General features: G+C 36.8%; 2 protein-coding genes across 2 annotated transcripts in view; one reads left to right on the top strand and one right to left on the bottom strand.

The window, feature by feature from the left end:
• LOC137297074 (RNA helicase Mov10l1-like) overlaps positions 1–6,529 on the top strand; it is a 38,938-nt gene extending 32,409 nt beyond the window's left edge. The window contains exons 16-19 of the mRNA XM_067829045.1: positions 3,412–3,561; positions 3,657–3,764; positions 4,219–4,359; positions 5,055–6,529. Coding sequence (XP_067685146.1) covers positions 3,412–3,561; positions 3,657–3,764; positions 4,219–4,359; positions 5,055–5,282 — 627 coding nt within the window. The 3' untranslated portion in view covers positions 5,283–6,529. The remainder of the gene's footprint in view (positions 1–3,411; positions 3,562–3,656; positions 3,765–4,218; positions 4,360–5,054) is intronic.
• LOC137297075 (histone deacetylase 6-like) overlaps positions 6,519–24,235 on the bottom strand; it is a 41,060-nt gene continuing 23,343 nt past the window's right edge. The window contains exons 18-30 of the mRNA XM_067829046.1: positions 24,032–24,072; positions 23,125–23,221; positions 21,375–21,446; positions 21,054–21,079; positions 20,316–20,420; positions 18,774–18,842; positions 18,226–18,352; positions 17,423–17,488; positions 16,478–16,537; positions 15,852–15,941; positions 15,346–15,449; positions 11,647–11,714; positions 6,519–10,800 (exon numbers count right to left, since the gene is read on the bottom strand). Of these exons, the coding sequence (XP_067685147.1) occupies positions 10,736–10,800; positions 11,647–11,714; positions 15,346–15,449; positions 15,852–15,941; positions 16,478–16,537; positions 17,423–17,488; positions 18,226–18,352; positions 18,774–18,842; positions 20,316–20,420; positions 21,054–21,079; positions 21,375–21,446; positions 23,125–23,221; positions 24,032–24,072 (990 nt within the window). The 3' untranslated portion in view covers positions 6,519–10,735. The remainder of the gene's footprint in view (positions 10,801–11,646; positions 11,715–15,345; positions 15,450–15,851; positions 15,942–16,477; positions 16,538–17,422; positions 17,489–18,225; positions 18,353–18,773; positions 18,843–20,315; positions 20,421–21,053; positions 21,080–21,374; positions 21,447–23,124; positions 23,222–24,031; positions 24,073–24,235) is intronic.

The raw sequence follows: 24,235 nt of genomic DNA, 5'->3' as shown, positions 1-24,235 counted from the left end.
TAAGGAAGAGTAATAACAAATCACTCCATCAATGTAAGGAAGAGTAATAACAAATCACTCCATCAATGTAAGGAAGAGTAATAACAAATCACTCCATCAATGTAAGGAAGAGTAATAACAAATCACTCCATCAATGTAAGGAAGAGTAATAACAAATCACTCCATCAATGTAAGGAAGAGTAATAACAAATCACTCCATCAATGTAAGGAAGAGTAATAACAAATCACTCCATCAATGTAAGGAAGAGTAATAACAAATCACTCCATCAATGTAAGGAAGAGTAATAACAAATCACTCCATCAATGTAAGGAAGAGTAATAACAAATCACTCCATCAATGTAAGGAAGAGTAATAACAAATCACTCCATCAATGTAAGGAAGAGTAATAACAAATCACTCCATCAATGTAAGGAAGAGTAATAACAAATCACTCCATCAATGTAAGGAAGAGTAATAACAAATCACTCCATCAATGTAAGGAAGAGTAATAACAAATCACTCCATCAATGTAAGGAAGAGTAATAACAAATCACTCCATCAATGTAAGGAAGAGTAATAACAAATCACTCCATCAATGTAAGGAAGAGTAATAACAAATCACTCCATCAATGTAAGGAAGAGTAATAACAAATCACTCCATCAATGTAAGGAAGAGTAATAACAAATCACTCCATCAATGTAAGGAAGAGTAATAACAAATCACTCCATCAATGTAAGGAAGAGTAATAACAAATCACTCCATCAATGTAAGGAAGAGTAATAACAAATCACTCCATCAATGTAAGGAAGAGTAATAACAAATCACTCCATCAATGTAAGGAAGAGTAATAACAAATCACTCCATCAATGTAAGGAAGAGTAATAACAAATCACTCCATCAATGTAAGGAAGAGTAATAACAAATCACTCCATCAATGTAAGGAAGAGTAATAACAAATCACTCCATCAATGTAAGGAAGAGTAATAACAAATCACTCCATCAATGTAAGGAAGAGTAATAACAAATCACTCCATCAATGTAAGGAAGAGTAATAACAAATCACTCCATCAATGTAAGGAAGAGTAATAACAAATCACTCCATCAATGTAAGGAAGAGTAATAACAAATCACTCCATCAATGTAAGGAAGAGTAATAACAAATCACTCCATCAATGTAAGGAAGAGTAATAACAAATCACTCCATCAATGTAAGGAAGAGTAATAACAAATCACTCCATCAATGTAAGGAAGAGTAATAACAAATCACTCCATCAATGTAAGGAAGAGTAATAACAAATCACTCCATCAATGTAAGGAAGAGTAATAACAAATCACTCCATCAATGTAAGGAAGAGTAATAACAAATCACTCCATCAATGTAAGGAAGAGTAATAACAAATCACTCCATCAATGTAAGGAAGAGTAATAACAAATCACTCCATCAATGTAAGGAAGAGTAATAACAAATCACTCCATCAATGTAAGGAAGAGTAATAACAAATCACTCCATCAATGTAAGGAAGAGTAATAACAAATCACTCCATCAATGTAAGGAAGAGTAATAACAAATCACTCCATCAATGTAAGGAAGAGTAATAACAAATCACTCCATCAATGTAAGGAAGAGTAATAACAAATCACTCCATCAATGTAAGGAAGAGTAATAACAAATCACTCCATCAATGTAAGGAAGAGTAATAACAAATCACTCCATCAATGTAAGGAAGAGTAATAACAAATCACTCCATCAATGTAAGGAAGAGTAATAACAAATCACTCCATCAATGTAAGGAAGAGTAATAACAAATCACTCCATCAATGTAAGGAAGAGTAATAACAAATCACTCCATCAATGTAAGGAAGAGTAATAACAAATCACTCCATCAATGTAAGGAAGAGTAATAACAAATCACTCCATCAATGTAAGGAAGAGTAATAACAAATCACTCCATCAATGTAAGGAAGAGTAATAACAAATCACTCCATCAATGTAAGGAAGAGTAATAACAAATCACTCCATCAATGTAAGGAAGAGTAATAACAAATCACTCCATCAATGTAAGGAAGAGTAATAACAAATCACTCCATCAATGTAAGGAAGAGTAATAACAAATCACTCCATCAATGTAAGGAAGAGTAATAACAAATCACTCCATCAATGTAAGGAAGAGTAATAACAAATCACTCCATCAATGTAAGGAAGAGTAATAACAAATCACTCCATCAATGTAAGGAAGAGTAATAACAAATCACTCCATCAATGTAAGGAAGAGTAATAACAAATCACTCCATCAATGTAAGGAAGAGTAATAACAAATCACTCCATCAATGTAAGGAAGAGTAATAACAAATCACTCCATCAATGTAACGAAGAGTAATAACAAATCACTCCATCAATGTAAGGAAGAGTAATAACAAATCACTCCATCAATGTAACGAAGAGTAATAACAAATCACTCCATCAATGTAAGGAAGAGTAATAACAAATCACTCCATCAATGTAACGAAGAGTAATAACAAATCACTCCATCAATGTAAGGAAGAGTAATAACAAATCACTCCATCAATGTAAGGAAGAGTAATAACAAATCACTCCATCAATGTAAGGAAGAGTAATAACAAATCACTCCATCAATGTAAGGAAGAGTAATAACAAATCACTCCACCAATGTAAGGAAGAGTAATAACAAATCACTCCATCAATGTAAGGAAGAGTAATAACAAATCACTCCACCAATGTAAGGAAGAGTAATAACAAATCACTCCATCAATGTAAGGAAGAGTAATAACAAATCACTCCACCAATGTAAGGAAGAGTAATAACAAATCACTCCATCAATGTAAGGAAGAGTAATAACAAATCACTCCACCAATGTAAGGAAGAGTAATAACAAATCACTCCATCAATGTAAGGAAGAGTAATAACAAATCACTCCATCAATGTAAGGAAGAGTAATAACAAATCACTCCATCAATGTAAGGAAGAGTAATAACAAATCACTCCATCAATGTAAGGAAGAGTAATAACAAATCACTCCATCAATGTAAGGAAGAGTAATAACAAATCACTCCATCAATGTAAGGAAGAGTAATAACAAATCCAATTATGACTAATGAAGAAAAAGGTTTAAAAGTGTAAAGAAAACAAATTTTCATAAAACTGTCAAACTGTAACTATGTGCATTTATTTACTTACCTTTAGTGATATAAAGCTTGTCCCTTGTAGAAATATGCTGATTTCAAGGGTAAATGTTGTACCATATGATGTTTAACATCGATACAGAAATAAGCTACAGTTTTACCGGACTCAATGGCACATGCTGTCCCATTGATGAGCTATAAGAATCTTTCGATCAACCACATTTATTGCTGTGAAATCAGTCATGATGCAAAGTTCTGGCCTGAATAGACACTGCTTTTTAATCAACAGGGAGAGGACATGCGTGAGACGGACAGTCCCTCTTGGTTTAACCCCATGGAAACTGTCCAGGTTGTTCAGTACCTCCAGAGTCTGTTGAACAATCAAAAGTACAGACTGACAGTGGACGACATTGGTATAATCACGCCCTACAGAAAACAGGTATGTGAAGGTTTTGTTGGCACAGTTTATATCTCATTCTGTTTAATGACCGACTTGGTCTGGAAATGAAAGTGATATTGAATTTATACCCTCAGGTAGAGAAGATCCGTCTACTGATAGACAAGCTGGATGTGGACATGGTAAAGGTGGGATCTGTGGAGGAGTTTCAAGGACAGGAGAGGAAAGCCATCATCATATCAACAGTGAGTGTGACATTCAAGATTGTGGATAATCTTCAAATAAAAATTCTAATAATTATTAATTTCATTTGGCCCTTCTTTTTCAGAAATACATCACATTTTTATAGATTACTGGATTACAACTTCATTCACCTGATGAAGGAGCAAGAATTAGCTCTGAAATGTCATATAAGCAACATGAAGAAGTCGTTATTCATAAAAATGTGCCGTGTATTCATGTTCGTCCAACTTCTAAATGCCTTTCAAGAATTTCTTTTCCTGAGTCAGATTTTATAAAATATGGTAGAAGGCATTCTCTCTTCTCTTAAAGTATGGCTGTCTCTTACTGGATAAAGTTCACCTTCTTGTCTCCCATTGCAGGAACATGTTCTGTGATCATGGTTCAAATCACATGCAACTATTTCTGAAATCATTCCATCATGTTGGTCATTGCTCTTTGTTTCTTCTATGCATACAGGTACGAGCCAATGAGAAACTGATAGGCTTCGACCTGCGTCACACTTTAGGATTCCTCAGCAATGCAAAACGTTTCAACGTGTCCATCACACGAGCCCAGGCCTTGCTCATCATTGTTGGAAACCCCCACGTCCTGTGTCAGGTGAGTGTATCTCTCATGTGCCTGAACTCACCACGCTAGTGATCCAGTGAGGTTGAGGTGTAGGGATTGAGCCCACCTGTGACCGGGTGTAGAAACCTTGGAGTCAGCTTTGTGTGCAGACTCTTTCCGCGTTGTCACAATCCTTAGTGTACAGTACACATCCCTGTGCACTTAAAAGAATCCATGAATCTGTTGGTATGTGACCAGATGGTGGCCACATGAATACATGCAAACACCTAGTTGTGGGTACACCAACGTGCAGTAAACTTGGACAAAGTACTGTGACTATATGTCCTAGTCCACCCAGCTTTGAATTGGGAGGGAGAGCCACAATAAACTTGGTGGCAGGAAGAGTTGTATACTCCCCAGGAAGCTGAGATTCATAATACGATGTAACACTGAGATTGACATCCATCCAATTATCGAGGGAAACAAATACTAGCGCCTTCTGCAAGCTTTAGTTGCATGGCTACATGTGCCATATAAATATCCTATATATAAAAAAAATATCCTATAAAGTTCTGTTTTATAAGATAGTGGCATATCTTACATTTGTTTATGTGGTAAATGGTCATTCTTGAGCATCTGAGTACCTACATGACCCAGAAACTAAACTCTTTCAAGTAGTAGAACGGTGAACTAATTTGGCAGTCCATTGTTGTAACAATGTATCTAAAGCTACGACATGTGTGTAGGATGACAAGTGGCGCTCCTTGATTCGACACTGTGTAGAAAATGGTGCTTATGTGGGCTGCAAGGTACCAGACTTCACTCAGTATAGAGAAAAGGGAAAGGAGGATGATCACAAAGAATCAGAAGCAGACGGCACCACACAGCAAGGGGAGACAATTCCTGAAAGTGTGACAAAGACTGGGAGTTCATCCATCAATGTCACCACTGTTCAAGGGCAGGAAGCTACTTGATTTGGTGAGACATAACAAAATACCGAGATAAGCTATACCTATTGCTGTGCATTGAAAGCAGACATCAGTGTCACCAGGCAAGGGCTGGCAACTTCTTTATTCTGTCAGACTTTGACAAAGACAGGCAGAGCAGACACTCAGAAAATGGACATCAGCATCACCAACAAGCAAGAGCTGGCAACTTCTGCATTAGCTCAGACTAATGCAGTAAGACAAAGAGAGCAGACACCTATCTCTTCATAGCAATCAGACATCAACATCACCACAGAACATGGGCTGACAAGTACTGAATTTTGGCAAGCCTTTGACCAAATGGATGGATCAGATGTTTAGTTCTTCATAGAAAACAGACATCAGTATCAACAAGGGCAGGCAACTACTGTACTGAATGAGGCTGTGACAAAGACTGCTGACAGAGTTGACAACTAGCATTCTGCCCGAGATGAATGCCAGTGCCATAGTGTAGAGTGAGACAATTTATTGCATATCTGAATCGGTGTCAAAGGAGACAAATATCTCAGTGACAGAGATCTGTGACTTGAGTGAAGGAAATTAACACACTACTATATTTTATTCAGAATAGATTTAATTTTGTTGGTATGAGAGGCTTATTCAGTGTGGATTCTACTTGGATTCTACTTGGACTCTACAGCTACTTTTCCAAGAGGATTGGAAGGGGGAATGGGAGATACATATCACAAAAATAAGTGCTTCTATTAGCCCCTCAAGAGTATAACAACAACAAAATGGTGGTAGATAATAATATTGTAATCATGAAAACTTTAAAAATTACTGATCATAAGGTCAGCTGATTTTTTTCGGTGGAAAAAATTATCCCATCAGCTTAATCCCACCCCAAAATGGACCGACTTACATCCTATCCTACATGTATAAAGTGCTTTGAAGAAATGTTCTCTGTTGGGGCAGTGAACAGCAACGTCTGTTATATAAAAATGTCAGACGACAGCTGTTACACAGAAATAATGGCCATGACATATTTTTGCCACAGCCTGGTTGATTATTTTATTAAAAGAGCATGAAAGTGATGGTCATATTCACTGTTTACCATGCACTTCATGACATGTTTGAATGCATAAAATCTTATCATGGGTCTTCAAACAATGAAATTCATTTTTCATCCGACATGTATAGCAGAACCTTTTATTTCAGAAAATTTTATTTTATTTCTTGCTGAATGTGATAGTGTGTCTAAAAGAATAAATACAACACAACATGTTGGAGTCATATATTTATTGTGAAAATCATCATTTCCTAAATATATCTGACACAAATACAGCAGTGCAAGGCCTGTAATGAAAATATATTATCTAAAAATATATAATATGCACTGTTCAGTGCAAGTTTGAGATGTTTGGCCACTATAAATGAAAAATGAGATTTTCTGATATTTTATCAAAATTTCTTCCATTTGTGATTTTTTAAACAATAGCCGTTAAGTGTATGTTAAGATTTTGGAGTTGCAATCATCTTGGCACTGTAACTTCTTAAGTCTACTGGTATGTTAAAGTAACGGAGTTGCAATCACCTAACACAATACTACTTACTGACAGATCTATGTAGAAGTATGTGAGTTGAGATCATTAAAGCATTGCGACCACTTAAGTCTACATTAAGGTATGGGAGTTGTGATCCTCAAACAAACACAGACTGAAAAATGATAGAAATATATTTCATCTTGCACAGATGTTTTCAGTGCATGCATGAAAGACAGTAAATCTATTCCATCCCATCTAAGCTTCCATATTCATCTGTTCAATATTCTGACTAATGGACAACTTTCATTATGAATGCATATGTCCAATCTAACATTCATTTCACTTTGGTTAAAGTCATACTTTATTGTGAACATTGACAGCCTTACATTTTCAGACAAGAAACACTACGCTGGACTCGTTCTGTTTGTAACAAAAATAGTTTGAATACACCTGATTTAACAGAAACACCTTTTATGACACATTTGATTCATTAACAGGAACAAAACGACATTCAAGTATTAGCACATGAGCATATTGCTGAACATTTGTTTACCATATATACTGAACAGCAAAAGAAACACAATTCTGGCTTTTTGTCAACAGAAGACATAAATATGAAAGCTTACTTTTATGAGATTTTATTTTTTCAAAAATTGCATTTCTTTTGCTATTAAATATATTTTGAATGGGCCCATGGTTTTGTTCCCCACAAGTCTTGATCGGTCATGCACAAGGGGCTAGTCGTACTAGTCCACATCATACAGGAACAAAGGCAGTTTACATTGATCGTATATAATCCCGACTCGTCTTTAATATGAACTGATCAGTATCCAGTGAACGTTTCACAAATACATCAATATCTGTGTTCCAAAGAAACACATACACTTGAAAACAAAGACATAAAGGGAAACCTCTCTTGTTCTCCGTAAATAAGAAACACAATAGGCCACTAATATCTCCATCCATTTGTAATCTCCATCTGATACGGATAGCATCATACATTCAGACTCTCAGCCACATTTTAATCTTTACATAATATACAATGCAAATATTCTGTATTTGTAGTAAACAATACCAATGTGCATCAGTATGGGGTTGAACAGACCCTATTCAGGATTCAACCCCACAATCATGAGTTCTAGCACACAAAGGACCACAACTCTGTATGGCCAAAAGCAGCACCTTAGACAACAATACCTATGTCCCTTTAAAAGTTGGTGCGATTTCTGAGCTTGGTCCCAATGCAGGGCATGTTTGTTTCAAAATGGTGAGTGGCTTTCTTATACATTGGTGCATGTATTTAAAAAATGATACCCTGAATTGAATCACTTAATAATTGTTACTTAAAGATTTTGAATTATATTCAAAATATTTTGAATATTTGCTAACAAATATATCTGGGTAATACAACATGAATATTTTCATGCAGCATGAAAACAAAACTCATCCACATGAATAATCCAACTATAAAAGCACAAATTGTTCGTCATCCTTAACTTGAACAATACTAACACATGAAACATCATTCCAAACAATCATTATCCATCATAAAAATCTTGTAGCTTATGCAAAAATTAAACGCATTTCTCCAGACACATAACCAGCAGATGAAACTAATACTGTTATCTTCAAAGTATTCTGGCCATTGATTAATACTAGAATCATGATAATACAGTATTGTACACTACTCAACTTTTGGAAGGGATATGGAGCATTCATGTAGGATCACTGCTTACATTTGTTCTCATACAAATAGAATCGGGTATATAAAACATGTAGACCATTTCAAGTTGTACTAGAGAAGATCTGGGATAGAATAGGTTTTCAGCACCCCATGCTTTTCTCCACCCATGGAGATACGGGTTAAAATTTATCTTAAGCAACCCATGGTTGTCGTATGAGGTGACTAGTGGGATCGGGTGGTCAGACTTGCTGACTTGTTTGACAACTGTCATCGTATCCCAACAATGTAGATCGAAGCTCATGTTGTTGATCACTGGACTGCTTGGTCCATATTTAGTTATTTATAGACCACCTCTATATAGCTGGAATATTGCTGAAAGCATTAAACAAACAAAGTATTTCAAGTTGATTAAACACAAATGTGCAGTGAACTACAAAAAGATGTTTTTTCACTGATGAAACATCTCAGTATACCTTTCAAAAATTGAGCAGTATAGTTTTGACAAAGACATGTAAATATATGTTTTAAGTCAATACTTCCAAATACTGGGGTAATCAGTTAACAACGGTATGTACACTGTAAATACCAAAAGGAAAACGAACATTCCTGAAAAGTGTGTATCTAGTTAATGATATTTCGCATCACAAAAAACTATACTGAACAGCAAAAGAAAAGCAACACTCTTTCTTTGGTAAAGTTTTTAAACAGAAAATATAATTATGAACGCTTTTAAGAAAATTCATTTTTTCAAAACTTGCGTTTCTTTTGCTGTTAAGTATAGTTGAAAGAGAAATTTAAGCATCTAACATTTCACCACACTGCCAAAATAGCTGTTTATTGCCACTTCATTTGTGAACAGAATTTCCAATAAAGCTCTGTGTATCACCTGGGTGAGAGAGAACATATTTACACAGCTTTTAGTAATATTCAACAAAGTCAGAACAACAGATGTGAGCTTCATGCACTGTACAGATATCAAAAGCCACAAAGAGCTGGGCTTGAACTGGTCTCCAGTGATTAAAGGATCAACTGGTCACACACACTAACTAGGTAGACACATGTCATTGTATCACAATTGTGTAGATCGATGTTCATGCTGCATTGTCTGGTCCAGACACAAATATGTACAGACTGCTGCCATAATGCTGAATATTGCTTAGTGCAACGTTAAACAACAAACAAGCAAAACAAACAAACCAGTAGTAAACACAATCTTACGAGTAGTAAACACAATCTTGATAAGTGAACACTTAAACCACTCTACTGCAGAATTACCAGTGGGTCCAGCGGAGCACAGTGATCATAACTGTCAAACAGAGATTGTTAGTGTGTGTTCATATTCAACATAGACCCATGAAGTTCGGGTTAGAATTGACCCTCAGCAATCAATGCTTGTCGTAAGAGGTGACTAATGGGATCGGGTGGTCAGATTTGCTGTTGGGGTTGACATATATCCCTGTATCCCAATTGCGTAGATCAGTGTTCATGTTGTTGATTGCTGGATTGTCTGGTCCAGACTCAGATTTTCAGAATGCTGCCTCATAGCTTGAATACTGCTGAGTGTGGCATTAAACTAACCTCACTCACACACTCACATTCAACACTTTTTGAAAGCAATCCTGAGAAAAACAAACTGTCAACTCACAGAGGACTATAAGACACTATGTATTAAACTGTGTCTACAAATAATGAAAAAATGTCATTTTAAACAGTGAGAAAAATGTTTTTTATAAAAAATTGAACCAGCGATAATTACACCATTGAAATACTACCCTAAAGGTTCTACAGATCTATACTACACAACAAAAGTTGAGAAATACCCAGTTCTATAGCTGATCTGTCATGATTACATAGAGTCATTACACAAGCAAGTGTGTCATATTTAATTTTGCACAAGTGTCATGAATCTCATGACACACTTGCTTGTGTGTAATAATTTCTTTATTGTCCATTTTTATTCATGTACAATTTTGCAGTAAAACACAGTAAGCATGTGTGACAGCCCACTTCACTGATGTCACGTTCAACTGTTTAATGACGCCAAAACACAGAAACAATGTATGTTTGGCAAAAGTGACATATGCACATGGCACATATAATACAAACGACACTAGTTATGTTTCAGCTTATGGATCATAAGAAAGAATTACGGTAGTACAGATTAACTAATTACATATATGGGTGAAACGGGTCATCTTTAACCACTTTTGAGTACTACATGTTTCTGTATAAGTAATATCCAGATGACGCTGGACAAGAGCCCAGGATGCAGGTTACGTGGGCTCCATTTCTGGACTCTCCTCGGGCTCCACCAGCATACTGACTGACGGCAGGGGTGCTGGAAGAGAGACAACACATCAAGTAGTGTGTCAGTGAATGCATGTTGTGTCATGCCATAGCATTATTCCAACTGATTCAAAAAGTAAGCGAGTTAGTTGGGCTTTACACTGATTTTAACAAATATTCCAACAACATCATGTTGGGGAACACCACAAATGGACTGCATACAATCTATTCATGAAGGGAATAGAACCTGGATCATCTGCATGATGAACAACTTCTGTAACGACTTGGCTACCTTACTGCCCTAGCATAACTCAAAAACAGCTTAAGACCATCTAATTCTTTAATAATATACTAGCAACGACAGATTGACAAACTATACAAATGTGAAAGAATTAGATGGTCTATAAATGTTTTTAGTAGTGTATATTACTTCTGTTTGTAAAAAAATAGCGCCACAGCGTGGTAATGTACCTGGAGATACTGATGACAAGAAGAAACTGGAAACAGTTATATTAAATGTGATAAAGTTGCTGTGGGCACTAACATTAATTTAATACATGATATGGTGGACTCATCACAGACAGGCCATGGCATAGGTGAGGTAAGAAGGGATTCTGGGTCTGTAATAACAGGGGTCGTAAGCATGGATAATAATCCCTTCATTAGTGAGGATGATACATAATAAACTAGCATCCCCTATGAGGATTCAATACTAAATGGGGTCACAGTAAAGTTTGTTTATGAGGCTACTAATCATGGTCAAACAAAACATTAAAAAAAATAAAACCCATCTCAGTATGAACATTGAAATATTACACTGCTCAAATTCTTTCTTTGTGATGTAAAATGTGGATAAACAAGCTGTAGTAGTTGCTCACTGTAACTTCCAAACACTTACTCCTGCACTGAAGACTCTTCCAATATTGCTTGTGGATGTCTAGTACCTTGCATATACACTCCGCACCTCTGAAACATCAGACATGTACATTAAAGACCATCTGACAAGTGTATCAAGAACTTTAGACAAATAATTCAGGTACTGACAGCCAGGTAAGACCACCCTGTGTTACACAACACAGCAGTGTCTGCCCTGACACAAAAAACCATGCATATTTGATGCACACATTATTTCAAATACAAAGTGAATGTAAAAGCTTGCATCATTGTTGATGCAATGCTACTGGAACCGAAGTTCAGATAATCTAAGCTTGTAATCTGCTGTAGTTTAAATATACATCGTACCTAGCTTATCTTTTGCCAGTTAACTGCTCAGTGGTGATTAAATATCTGACCTGTTTACCTTGTTTTTTATCTTTAATAAACAATCAAAATTTATTTCTTGATGAAAGTTCCATACTGAAATTGACTCTCAAAACATGTCCATGACTCCCTCTCATGACACCAGGGAGTCATGATAACTCCTAAATTTTCCTGTCTACGATAAACATAGGCACAGTACAGTATTTAATCACCAACCAAAATAAACCATTGTTGATATTTCAGAAGTTTGACAAGTTTGTAAACTGTGCAGACATTTAACAACTGTGTCTTCGCCACTGAACACCACACTGTTAAGTCATGCTTCCAGCAAGGGAACAGACAGTAAAGTTCAAACCAATGGCTAGGGGGAGGAGAGACCAAGGCCCAGTTTCACAAAACGATCTTAACTTCAAGATGATAGTAAGTCCCATACCTTAACATACCTTAACATAGACTTACGACAGTCATAGTGCTATGACTGAGGTGTGAAACAAGCCCCAGGTAATCCAAGACATGTCCACCACTTTGGTGACATCCACAAACATTCATATAAGGCTGACAAGCACAGAAATAGTTAAACCAGAGAGTAAATCATGATAGGTCGCTGGTACGCTAAAGGGACTCAACTAAGTATGTTAGAAATGACTTGGCCACTCATATTACTAAGTTACCTGGACCTAGATTTTCAATGCTCTCTTAGCGCTAAGATTGTTTTATCTTATTTAAAGATCACATATAATCTTGGGGGTGCATATGCATAAATCACTCACTGACATTGTTATAAATGAAGCCCCGTCATCAAAACTGCTCATTTCGATCTTTAATTACCTTACATCAACCTTTTTGACACCAGTGCACAATTCTCAGCTGCAGCCGAAATTTCAACCAATCGGAGCGGTGCGTCTCCGTGACGTAATAGTAGGTATAGAAATGAGGGTCCATGCAGAATTCATTTACATTTCACGGGTTAAACTATTTCGTTTACAGGATTGTACAAACCTGAAATCGCGACAGCTGTTGTGAAAAATGAAAGCTATATGCTCTCACAATCTACTATCATTTAGTTTTGTCTCCTGCTTTGCCTAGTTTCTGAGTTACAACCCTTGTTTTCATAGACGATTCTGTCAAAATCACTTGGTGTCACTAGGTTGTAATCCGTGTTAGGTGGTATAAACATACACGTTATTTGTCATTATTCACTTGATGGAAAGTTCATGAATTTATAACAGGTATAATTAGTGGTAACGCCACTTAGATTACCCAACAAAGGTCCCCATTTGGCATTTCTTAGTCTAGATTGATCAAAGTATTAACAGATCACACGCTGATTGATTAATTACTTTTATGCGGATTTAAATGGGGATTTGTCAAAAGGTAGTGTTTATATTTGTACATTTACCAATCTATACCACCAATACATTGATTGATTGCTCATTATTGGCCAACTAAATTACTTTTTGAAAGGAATGACGCACATTATGCAATGTGAAAAACCTGAAACGATACATGGCGTTTTCTTATATTAGACTGTTAAAAAACACATCACCTGGGAAATCAGCAGATGAATTATATATCACTTGTTTTTGTGGATATTGATGGATACATTCCTCGAACAAGGTAATAGCCTGATATTGCTCCTATAACTTTAATTTCTTTTAATTTTAATAATTGCATTTTGTTTTGTTTTGTTTTCAAAGCATTCAAAAGAATCATTGTTTTGGTCGTGAAGTGTAATAACATAGACAACATATACTAGGGCATGCGTGCGAATATGATTTACATTGTCAAACCATACATTCGGTATATGTATCAGCAGATTGCTTCTTATTAAGCTTCAAAATGCATAAAAGTATGATTTAATATAAAGTAATTAGGATTATAAGACTAAATATAAAGATGTACACTGACAAGTGTCTACATACTGGTGAGTAAACCTTTACAAACCAAATGAATTTAGCGAGTGAAGAAATTTATCGCGCAGTATTTTCACTTTGACCCCCACCTCGCTTCCGTGGAAGAAGTCGTTATGTTACATGTTGTGTCATGCAAACTCTTTTTGGTCATGATTCAAATACATATTTAACTACTAGTAGAAAGTAGTCTTAATTTTCTAACTTGATGAAAACAAACCATAATCTCATTAATTCAAACAGACTTTAGCCTGTGACTTCACGATTTTCAAAAATGGCGGCGCCCTGTCTGACGATAAATGCTATTTAAGTTCGTTTTCACCGACTTACAAAATCAAAATTACTTTCTACCGGTAGTAAAATATGTATTTGGTTGATGAATAATAGGATTTTGCATGGCATTGCTTATAACATAACAATTTCACTCTTGGAAGCAAGGTGGGGGTCAATATAATATTACTTACAATGTAAATGCCACTTCGACCACAACCTTGCTTCTGAGGAAAAAATCGTTATGTTCATGCAAAATCCTTTTGGTCAGCAATGTGTAGTAAGTAGTCCCATAGATAACAAATCTCAATAGATTTGTCTATCCTGGAAGCGAGGTAGAGAGCGAACCATCAGATATAGTATATACCAGTAACCACATTGTAGGGGGCGAACCATCTGATATAGTATATACCAGCAACCACAAGCTTCCACAATGCTTGCTTCGCACACACAAACAACCCATTTAGCACAAACTACGGGGTCCGTTGGAAATCTGTGGACAGTGACACCATCACCCGACCCCAAGGAGCAATTGACGGCAACACAACAATTCGGCATGTCTTTGGTGACGTCGAGAAATCAGCAAAATGACGAGCCTCCTACACATTTTCTATACAACTAACTGAAAATTGTTCCTCCTATGACGTCACTGCAGGGCTCTGGCAACAGAGTTACATAACTTGTCTGTGGTTTTGTTCGTGGGCGAAGCAGATGGCGTTTTAGCAACTTTTAAGCAGTTGGTATTAATTGACCACATGTTTTTTTAAATAAAAATGGTGTTCCTTTTATGACTAACCAGAAGTCTTTCATATGCAGAGGTAAACTGATGGCACTTACCACTACCTTAGAGGTAAGAGACATTATGAAATCTGGGCTATGGTTATGAAACAATATTTCATGATGAAGTTTATGAGCTTGGCATAACACAAGAATTAAAAGTATTAAAACTATCTGTATGAAACTGACAGACTGGGTTTGAACCCACTACCAGCAGCAACTACCTGTCTGTCTGTGCTCACCCATATCCTTACCAAGATAAGAACATGTGAAGAAGTCATGTGTGAACTGGAAACTGTAGTGTTTATAAAGAAGTAAACCACTCAGCTAATCTATAATCCCTTACAATATATAATTAAGCTGATCTGAGCATAACCAACCTTGAACTTGGTGTAAGGGGAGGTAACTGAGTACAGGGATCCCCAAGCAGAGCAGCTACACATGAGGCGAATGCTTCTGATGTGCTATCCAAGTTGTAACCTCCCTATATAAATAAAAACTAGAAATCAGCTAAGTGAGTTTAGTTTTACATCACTGCTTGGCAATACTCTGGCAATAAAACTGCAGTCTTCGGTATGATGAGCGAACGTTTTAACCAATAGACTACTCCACAGCCAATGTTGCTTTATCAAGCTGTCCAGGGTTAGAGAAATTCAATACAATGTTTTAGAGATGGAAAATGATAAAGGGTCATTTTTTCCAAAAAGTGAAAAAACATTTATAATATAATGCACAAATAACAGAAGATTGATAAAAGATCTAAATTAAGAGACAGTATTACATCTGTCATGAGGGTCACCACTCTGTTTAACAGAGCAAGAGTAAACCACTTAAAGCTAGCTTTTTCCATTCAGAATAATACTATGCAGATAAGAAGCCATGTTACCTCTAGTGCCAGGATAACTCTTCCTCCTGCAAGGCCTTTCAGCATGCTGGTCATGTGACCAAAACAAGGGGCACTAACTCTGTATCCTCCCTGTAACAATAGCATCTCCATATGATAAAAGACAATAGGGCCAGACCAATTTCATTTCTTAATTTACGGATTTTTGTTCTCCGAAAACCTAAACGCAGGCAAAAAAAAAAAAAAAAAAAACATCAAAAATTTCCAATCAAAGTAATATTCCTTCTAAATACTCGAAATATTTTACTTCTGGCAATTTATGAAGTGAAGTTAATTGAATTGCATTTTATGAAGTTTAAAAAAACGAACTAAAAAGTATTTTCTTCTATTTTTAGCTAATAAAAACATTAGATTTTTTTACTTTTTCTTATTCTTGAAATAATACAGAAAGAGAATCTGTAAAAAAAGAAATAAAATTGGTCTGGCCTATTCCTCAGAAAAAAGCTTTGACATCTGGCTTGTGTGCTCAGTGAATGATTGAGAATGAAAACAATGCAAAGACACTGTAGCTTACCTGCAGGAGTTAATAGTAAGTTAGTAAAGACAGACACTTCAGAAAATTGCTGTCAGACAAAAAAATTATGATGAGGTAAACAGTCAGGACTTACCATGTGGTCATCACAAGCAGCATCAAATCCTGCTGACACCAGCACAAGTTCCGGGGCAAACTGGAGCACAGTTGTTACAAATATGTTCAAGGAGTCAAGACACTGACCACTGACTCAATTCTTCCTCCACCACCACCACCACAACTACTATGACTACCACTATCACTACTACTACAAGCTGCCTCTAAGGCACCAGAAGGTTATAGTCATGTGACTTTATCCAACCAGGTACCCATTTTCTGATTGGTGAACAGAGGCAGGTTTGAACTAACTCACTTGCCTAATATGAGGCCATGTGTATCATATATGCATCATTGTGGGGCAGGACTGTAGTTCTCAAAACTCTCAGAAGCCACGCTTCCAAACAGTCACCCATCTAAGGACTCTCATATTGCTTAACTTTAACTGGTTCGTGACCTGAGCTCTTCGCACAGAGCCACACACTGCAACTGCCACACAAGCACCCTCTTACCTGTCCTCTGTTACCAAATAGTTATGCATGAGGACATGTATGTACACACATACACGATTGACACTAAAATATATCATAAGTCAGTTAAATTTAGGGAAAGTGAAGTGACACAGGTGAAGGATAGTAAACATTTCAGAGTAACCATTGGAAATTATTACTGAATATGTAACACTGTCATACATAATGGAAAAGGTAATGTTGCACTATAAACCCATTTGCAACTGTCTGTCTGTCTGTCTGTCTGTCTCTGTCTGTCTGGAGGACACCTGCGATTATGAAACTCCTATCAGAAGCTTAGTCAGTAGTTTATTGGACATGCAGACACATATTTAGCTTAAGAATAGTAAAGATCAAAGGCAAACCTGTAATTTCTAACCCAACACAGCATCCTGGGAGACTAAAGGGATGCAACTCTGCACAGCACTTTAATACACAATATTGAGGAGATGTACCCTAAACCTCAATCACTATACCTCATATGCTATTGGCAGGATGATCTGTTGAAATGCTGCCATGTAGTCACCATCTCCCATGGCACCCTGGAACACATACCACAGAGGACATGAAATATAGCTTACAGAAGTAGTCAATATTAAACCTTGAAAAAGGCTGGCAACAAGAAGGCAGTCTTAGAATTCAAAATGCTTCAGCAGTCTGCAGTTACACCCTCAGAGGTGGATGAGTTGCCTTGGTTCAAATGTTGCCATGTTAAGTGACTAAGGGAGTTACAGTTTAAAGTCACATCAGGAGTATGTCAGCCATGTCAAGGCCATGAAAGCCATAGATTAATAACAATTAACCTGAACGATGTGTATACCAGTCAACAAAGGATGTCATGTTGAGAAACAAGCATCAGTTGGTAGTCTTCACAGTTACTAACACAAACTCTTAACTCATAGAATCATCAGTTGAAGTAGGCAAGTCACAGTGAGTGAGTGAGTGAGTGAGTGAGTGAATGAACAAGTGGGTGAGTGTGAGAGGGAGTGAGTGAATGAATGAGCAAGTGGTTAGGTGGGTGAGTGAAGTTTTATGCTGCTAATGTCACAGTGAGTGAGTGAATGAGTGAAGGTTTATGTTGTTAATGTCATAGTGAGTGAGTGAATGAGTGAAGGTTTGTGCTGCGAATGTCATAGTGAGTGAGTGAGTCAGTGCGTTAAGTTTTATGCTGCTCAATGCAATATTCCAGCAAGATCTACAATAATATGTTTCATGAATGCCTTAAGTTTGAACATTAATTCCTTATACGAGGTGATGCTGTTGTGGGTTTGATGTTTACCCCGCTCCATGGAATATTCACGTTGTACCCAGTCCCTTCCTCATACCCCACCCTGTTCAGGGCCCCACAGCCGTTGTAGGGGTAGAAAGATCCAGACTCAAACCGGTGCAGGGATATATACAGTACACTGGAATATACAATCGTTATACAAATAATAGGCATAAGTATGTATGTGCTGTACATACAGTAATATGCTGACATATACAATAACATGCAAATATTTCTGAAACAATAATTACAACAAAGTATCATTACAAGAAGTCAGTCTGGACACAGATTTGACCAGCGATACATCACACGTATCATCTTTCTAGATGGTTGGCAGACCTTACCAGTTTCATTGAAACAAGGTCAGTTATTTTATCTTGAATGTTTCCTTTGCTTCATCTGTTGTTTACTTGCATCATACATTGCAGGGCCAACTACTGATAACAGTCCAGTATTATGACAAATACATTGTATTTCACATGCTCAAAAACAAGGTATAGTCATATGTATGCATGAGAATGTTCTGTATTGAGATCAGTGTGTCTAGTGGAGGGTATTACCTTGCATCTGTGTAGAACATGGCCTGAGTCCCGTTACCATGGTGAACATCCCAGTCGACGATCAGCACTCTGAAACAGTGGAGGAAATCTGACTGGATAGAAAACCTTGCCAAATCAAAGCCTAGAAACCTTGAAACAGTAGACACAGCTCAAGGAACACATGCAAGGGAAGGTAACTCAGATTAAGTGCAATACATTTTCCTTTTTTGTTATTTAACATTCAGCAAAATTCAAGCTAATTCAGTAAATATTTGAGTCTGGACCAGACAATTCCAGGATCAACAGCATGGGCAACGATCTACACAACTGGGATATGATGATATGTGGCAAAGCACGCAATCCCATTAGCCTCCGTTTACAACAAGCAAGGCCTCATGATGATCAATCCTACCATGGATCTTCATGGGTTGTGCAATATATAATCTGCAGTATTTGCAGAAATGTGATTGGATAGAAAACTGTGTCACACGAGATTTAAAGTCAAGAAGACTTATGGCCATGACAAACACTGTTACTTATATATCAACCGAACAAAACTGGTTTAGTTACATGCAGAAACACCTCTGAAAACTAGACTTAAGTTCTTGCATGTCAAATGTAACTTCACTTCAGTTTTCATATTTTGGTGTCATGAGTAAATGATGCTTGTAAAATTCCATTTGCAGAAATGGTCATTGATTTCAACGCTCAAAACTGACATGAATGTCAATAAAAGAATTTCAGATTTAGTTGAATGCCTTAACACTGTTTGTCACAATGTCACAGGTTTGTGTAGAGGAAAGCTTCAAACACCCGAGATGTCCATATGTTTGTTGAAACATGTAGCAAAGGACAAACACAATGTGAATGTTCTGAACCAAATCAAATGGGTGAGACTCTTAACATGCCAGGAGTATCAGTACATAATTAAGTAAGAACAGCTTCACTCTTCAATGTTGACATCACTTGTGACCCCTCAGGAGTAGTCGGGAGTGACTGAGTGAGCTAAGCTTTACGCCACACTCAGCAATATTCCAGCTATATTTTGACCACCCTATCCCACTAGTCGCCTCTTACCACAAGCATAGTCACCTTTCATGGTAAGTGTAGGTTGCTGAAGGGCTATTCTACCCCTGACCTTCAAGGATCAGAGTAGTCAGGAGTGAGCGAGGACAGTTATATGGATATAGGTACAGCTTCCTTAACGTAACATGAGCGATGTTTCGGTGTAGCTTATAACAGAATTTTCAAGCAAGTTAGCCACACCGAAACATCGCTCTTGTTTTATTAAAGAGGTTGTATATCCACATAACTGTCCTCATGGTTCATCTCACCAACTTCTAAATGAAACTCAAATAAGTGTGTGAATATAGTTTTATGACAGTTCTAATATTATTTCAGCAATATCAAATCAGGGGACACGAGAGAGGTGCTTTACACATTGTACCCATGAGGGGAATTGAACTCAGATTTTAGGCATGAGGTGCAAACGCTTTAACCAATAAGCTAACACTCCTGGAGAAATCAGGACACAACCCAAATATTACCCAAACTGTTACTGACCTGGCAATGCCATGGTGTTTCTGTGCATACTTGGTTGCTATGGCGACGTTGTTGAATATACAAAATCCCATCATAGAGTCCTTCTCGGCATGGTGACCTGGTGGCCTGTTGACACCGGGCAGGAAACAGTGAGTTGGTGATACGTAAAACAGTCAGTAACCATCTTGTGGTCTACACTTGATTCTTTTCAGACTGTCGCTATATAGTTGGGCCTTGGTTTTTGAAACTCTCTTAGCGCCATGATAGTCCTAACATACCACTATCTTAGTGCTAAGAGAGATTTGAAAGTCTTGGCCCTGAACTATTGCTAAGTACAGTGTAAAAACTAAACTCACTCACTCACTATTAATCATACACTGAAGTATATGAATGAATGATCATATTTCAAAGTTGATATTAATATAGAAATATAATGTGATAAGTTCAATTATTGTTTTTTAATTCTCAATAATAATCATTTTTTACTGAATTAATCATTTTAAGTAAAACATTCATATACTAAATGAATTCTTTTATTTCTTGTTGATGTAAGAATGTAAAACTTATACATAAAAGTTAGGCCAAAAATTTATTTAACCAGAGCAGACAATCCAAAGAAGATTACTCAGATGTATGGAACATCTTATTTAAAATTTTTCACCAGACCATCAGACTGGGAAACCTAGCCTGTCTCGAGTGGTCGGAAGGACTTTATTTCATACACTGGTGGGTGATAGGAAAGAATCTTAATTTGCTTGCCTTATTACAGCAACACCACTTTCAGCCTGAAATAGTGAAAAAGTCATTCTGTTATTGAAACATGATACATAATAAGACGCAATTACCACAAAATCTTTACATGTGACGAAAATGTTTCAGTCAATCAGTCCAATCCGGTGACACACTAATGCCTTAAACACGACTGCATTAGAAAATAACATATGACGTAAATCCATATCATATCATGTCTGCCTGGCCTTCTTCAATTACTCACAAATTACCTCCTTTTGTGATATTTTGATTTCAAATGATTTCATATGTCCCAAATCTACATCATTCAGTGTAATATAAACACCTCACCTGCCTCTTGACAACTGTGTCGACAACGTTAAGTAGACTCCCGACAGCATAGCTGGCAGCTTCATAGGTTCCCTGTAACACAGCAGGGGAAATACATTATAAGTTGTTCCCTGGTCACGAGGGGGCATTGGTTGATGTATCCTCGACGCTGGTTTATGTTCCCTGAGCCTGATGAGCGAGGGGTACACAAACAAATATCAAGGGTACCTCAACCCATGGGCCCCAATGGACCAGTAAACAACATATTTATCTTACCAAACACCTTCATGTTAATTGTGAACTGTTTGAAGCATGGGTATCAGATCGTACACTTCAGCCAACCTGTGCAAATCACACAATTCGAATCTTGCATCTTGCTGTTTTTCCCATAGGTATTGTCTTAGTAAAGTCACTGCGATGTAATTCCCCTTCTTTATATTAACTACATTTGAACGTTTTGTCAAAATTTATTTTATGTAAAGAGAGTCGAATGTTTTTGTAGCCATTGTTAGATTTTGTGGACAACACAAGAAAACAGATTTAGAGTTATCTCCATTCCATCGATTTTCATTTGCAGAACATTGGTAATCATCCGTCACTTAATGTTATTCAAGATTAGAAAGTAACAACCATGAAGTACTGAATGAGTTGCTATTGGCAACGGGGTACATTGCCATGTACCTCGTTTGTAAGTGGGGTACACTGAAAACAACAGAAGAGCGCTTAGCCAATCAGAAAGCAACATTTATGTGCGAGCTAAGATAGGATGCACTGTAGGGAGTTTCAGAGGAGCAGATGCTATCCCTCAAAACTTAATGTTTAATACAGCATTTGTGTAAATTGTATGAAGAAACATCCCTTTCTTTTATATATTTTCAGATTTGTATCACATAATCAGAATTACTGGTGTTATGATTAACTGAAATAATCAAAGATTCATCGTAGTGACTAAACAACCAAGCAATCGATCATATTTTTCATAATCAAACACACACAATTTCAGCGCACTTGTTTGCATTAACGCTATATATTTCACAATGTTGGTATTGTCTGATACATTTCATAAGCACTACAAACTTGTTCTAATTGAATTGACTGATTTCATCTTCAAGACTCATGTAAATGTTTGTTCCACAGATATTTGTCATCCTATTTTGATGTTAACTTTGCAAGTGCATTTTGTGTAGTCTGAAACCCCTTGAAAGGACTAAATGTTTTTTCTTTACTGTTTTGTGCATTAACAAACATAACCAGAAAAATTTGAGAAATGACATTCTAACCAATTATTTTCAGTTACTGATCATTTGTAATTAACCAATCATCAATTATGAGAATTTAACCAATTCCCTACACTAATCAGAGAGCAGCTCTCATTCACACAGTTCCTCCAAGACATGTACTTTCTTGAAGTATCTGGAATGGGCCTTGAACAGAGTAACATACTGACTTCATACTGACCATGCATTTAAAAGGACACTATAGTAGTCATGAATGAACCTAGAAGAAAGGTACAGTGAACCTAGCAGAAAGGCACTTAGACTTGACTAGAGTCTGGAATAAACTTTGTTAAGGCAGAAAGGCTGACTTGAAGAAGAGTTCTGAACAGATGTACCTGAGGGAGATATACAGATTTGAGGAGTCTAGACTGCATCTGGCTTAGAGAGACAGACTTGGAGAGTGTCTTTGAGATTAATACAGTATCGAAGCAAGTCAGGAAACTACCAACCTGAGAGAGATATATAGATCTGAAGTGAGTTAGGAAATGACCAACCTGAGAGAGATATATAGATTTGAAGAGAGTCTGGAATTTGGCCAGAGTGTCTTCATGCATGTGTTGACATTTTTTCACCTTCTTCACCATGTCCTCCCTGATGACAAGAACCAACAAGGCAATGTTTAAACATTCTGGTTGTTTTTGAATGAGATGTGCAGTTAAGTAAAAGATTTTAAAAAAAACTTTACTCAGCAGTTTGATTTGTTGCTCAATATGGCATGCAAAGTTCCTGTTATATGACAGCAGCCTGTAGTTAACTGGACCAGACAATCCTCATACAGGAATTTGGGATTATGGGGGACATACAACAGGAGGGGAAAGTGACATCAAGCAAAGGGCTTCACACACTGACAGTTTGATATTGTACATGCATCCTCACAAAATCAACATCATCTAACGGCTGGACAGCTTTCTAAAGCAAAAACTCGACAAGTATACCTCCTGCCAAAATTTAGACTCATGAGTGTAAATATGGCCACTTTCTTCAGCTAACAATTCTAAACTAAATTTTCAAAATATTCCATACTGTTGACAGGTACTGTTTACACAAGAGCTGATTTATTGTAAAACAAATTTGTACTTTTGAAAAAAATTATTGTCATGAGTTCAAGCAATGAGTGGAAATTAACTTAACACCAAAATGCAGCTCTTCACATGCATGACCTTCGCACATGCTTTCAGTCTACTTAAGGTTTGCAGTTGGTGCACCCAAGTTAGTGCAGAAATCAATCTTCGATGTAACCATATGTATACATAATGTATGGTGCATGTTTTCATTGAGCCGAAACTTTGGATGGAAGTATACTACTCACATAATGGTGACAAAGTGTCGTGATGAAATACATTTGTGAAAAATCAAACATGTATAATATCTGTTGCATAATGGAATCTGCCCATAGGTTACCTGTGCACTAGCATCAACTCCTCCTCTGTGGCCGGGCGACCCTGAAACAGACAGACAAATATAACATAGATATTATAATACAAGGCAATTATAGTATCAACCCACAAACAACACTAATTACTATTTGCTGACCTACACCTCCATAGTCCAACAAAGAGCTCTGCAACATCCTAGGCCACAAATCATTTGTTTATGGGTAAATGG

This window comes from Haliotis asinina, chromosome 9, assembly GCF_037392515.1.
Source record: "Haliotis asinina isolate JCU_RB_2024 chromosome 9, JCU_Hal_asi_v2, whole genome shotgun sequence".
Lineage (NCBI taxonomy): Eukaryota > Metazoa > Mollusca > Gastropoda > Lepetellida > Haliotidae > Haliotis > Haliotis asinina.
This window is presented reverse-complemented; position numbering and strand designations above follow the sequence as displayed.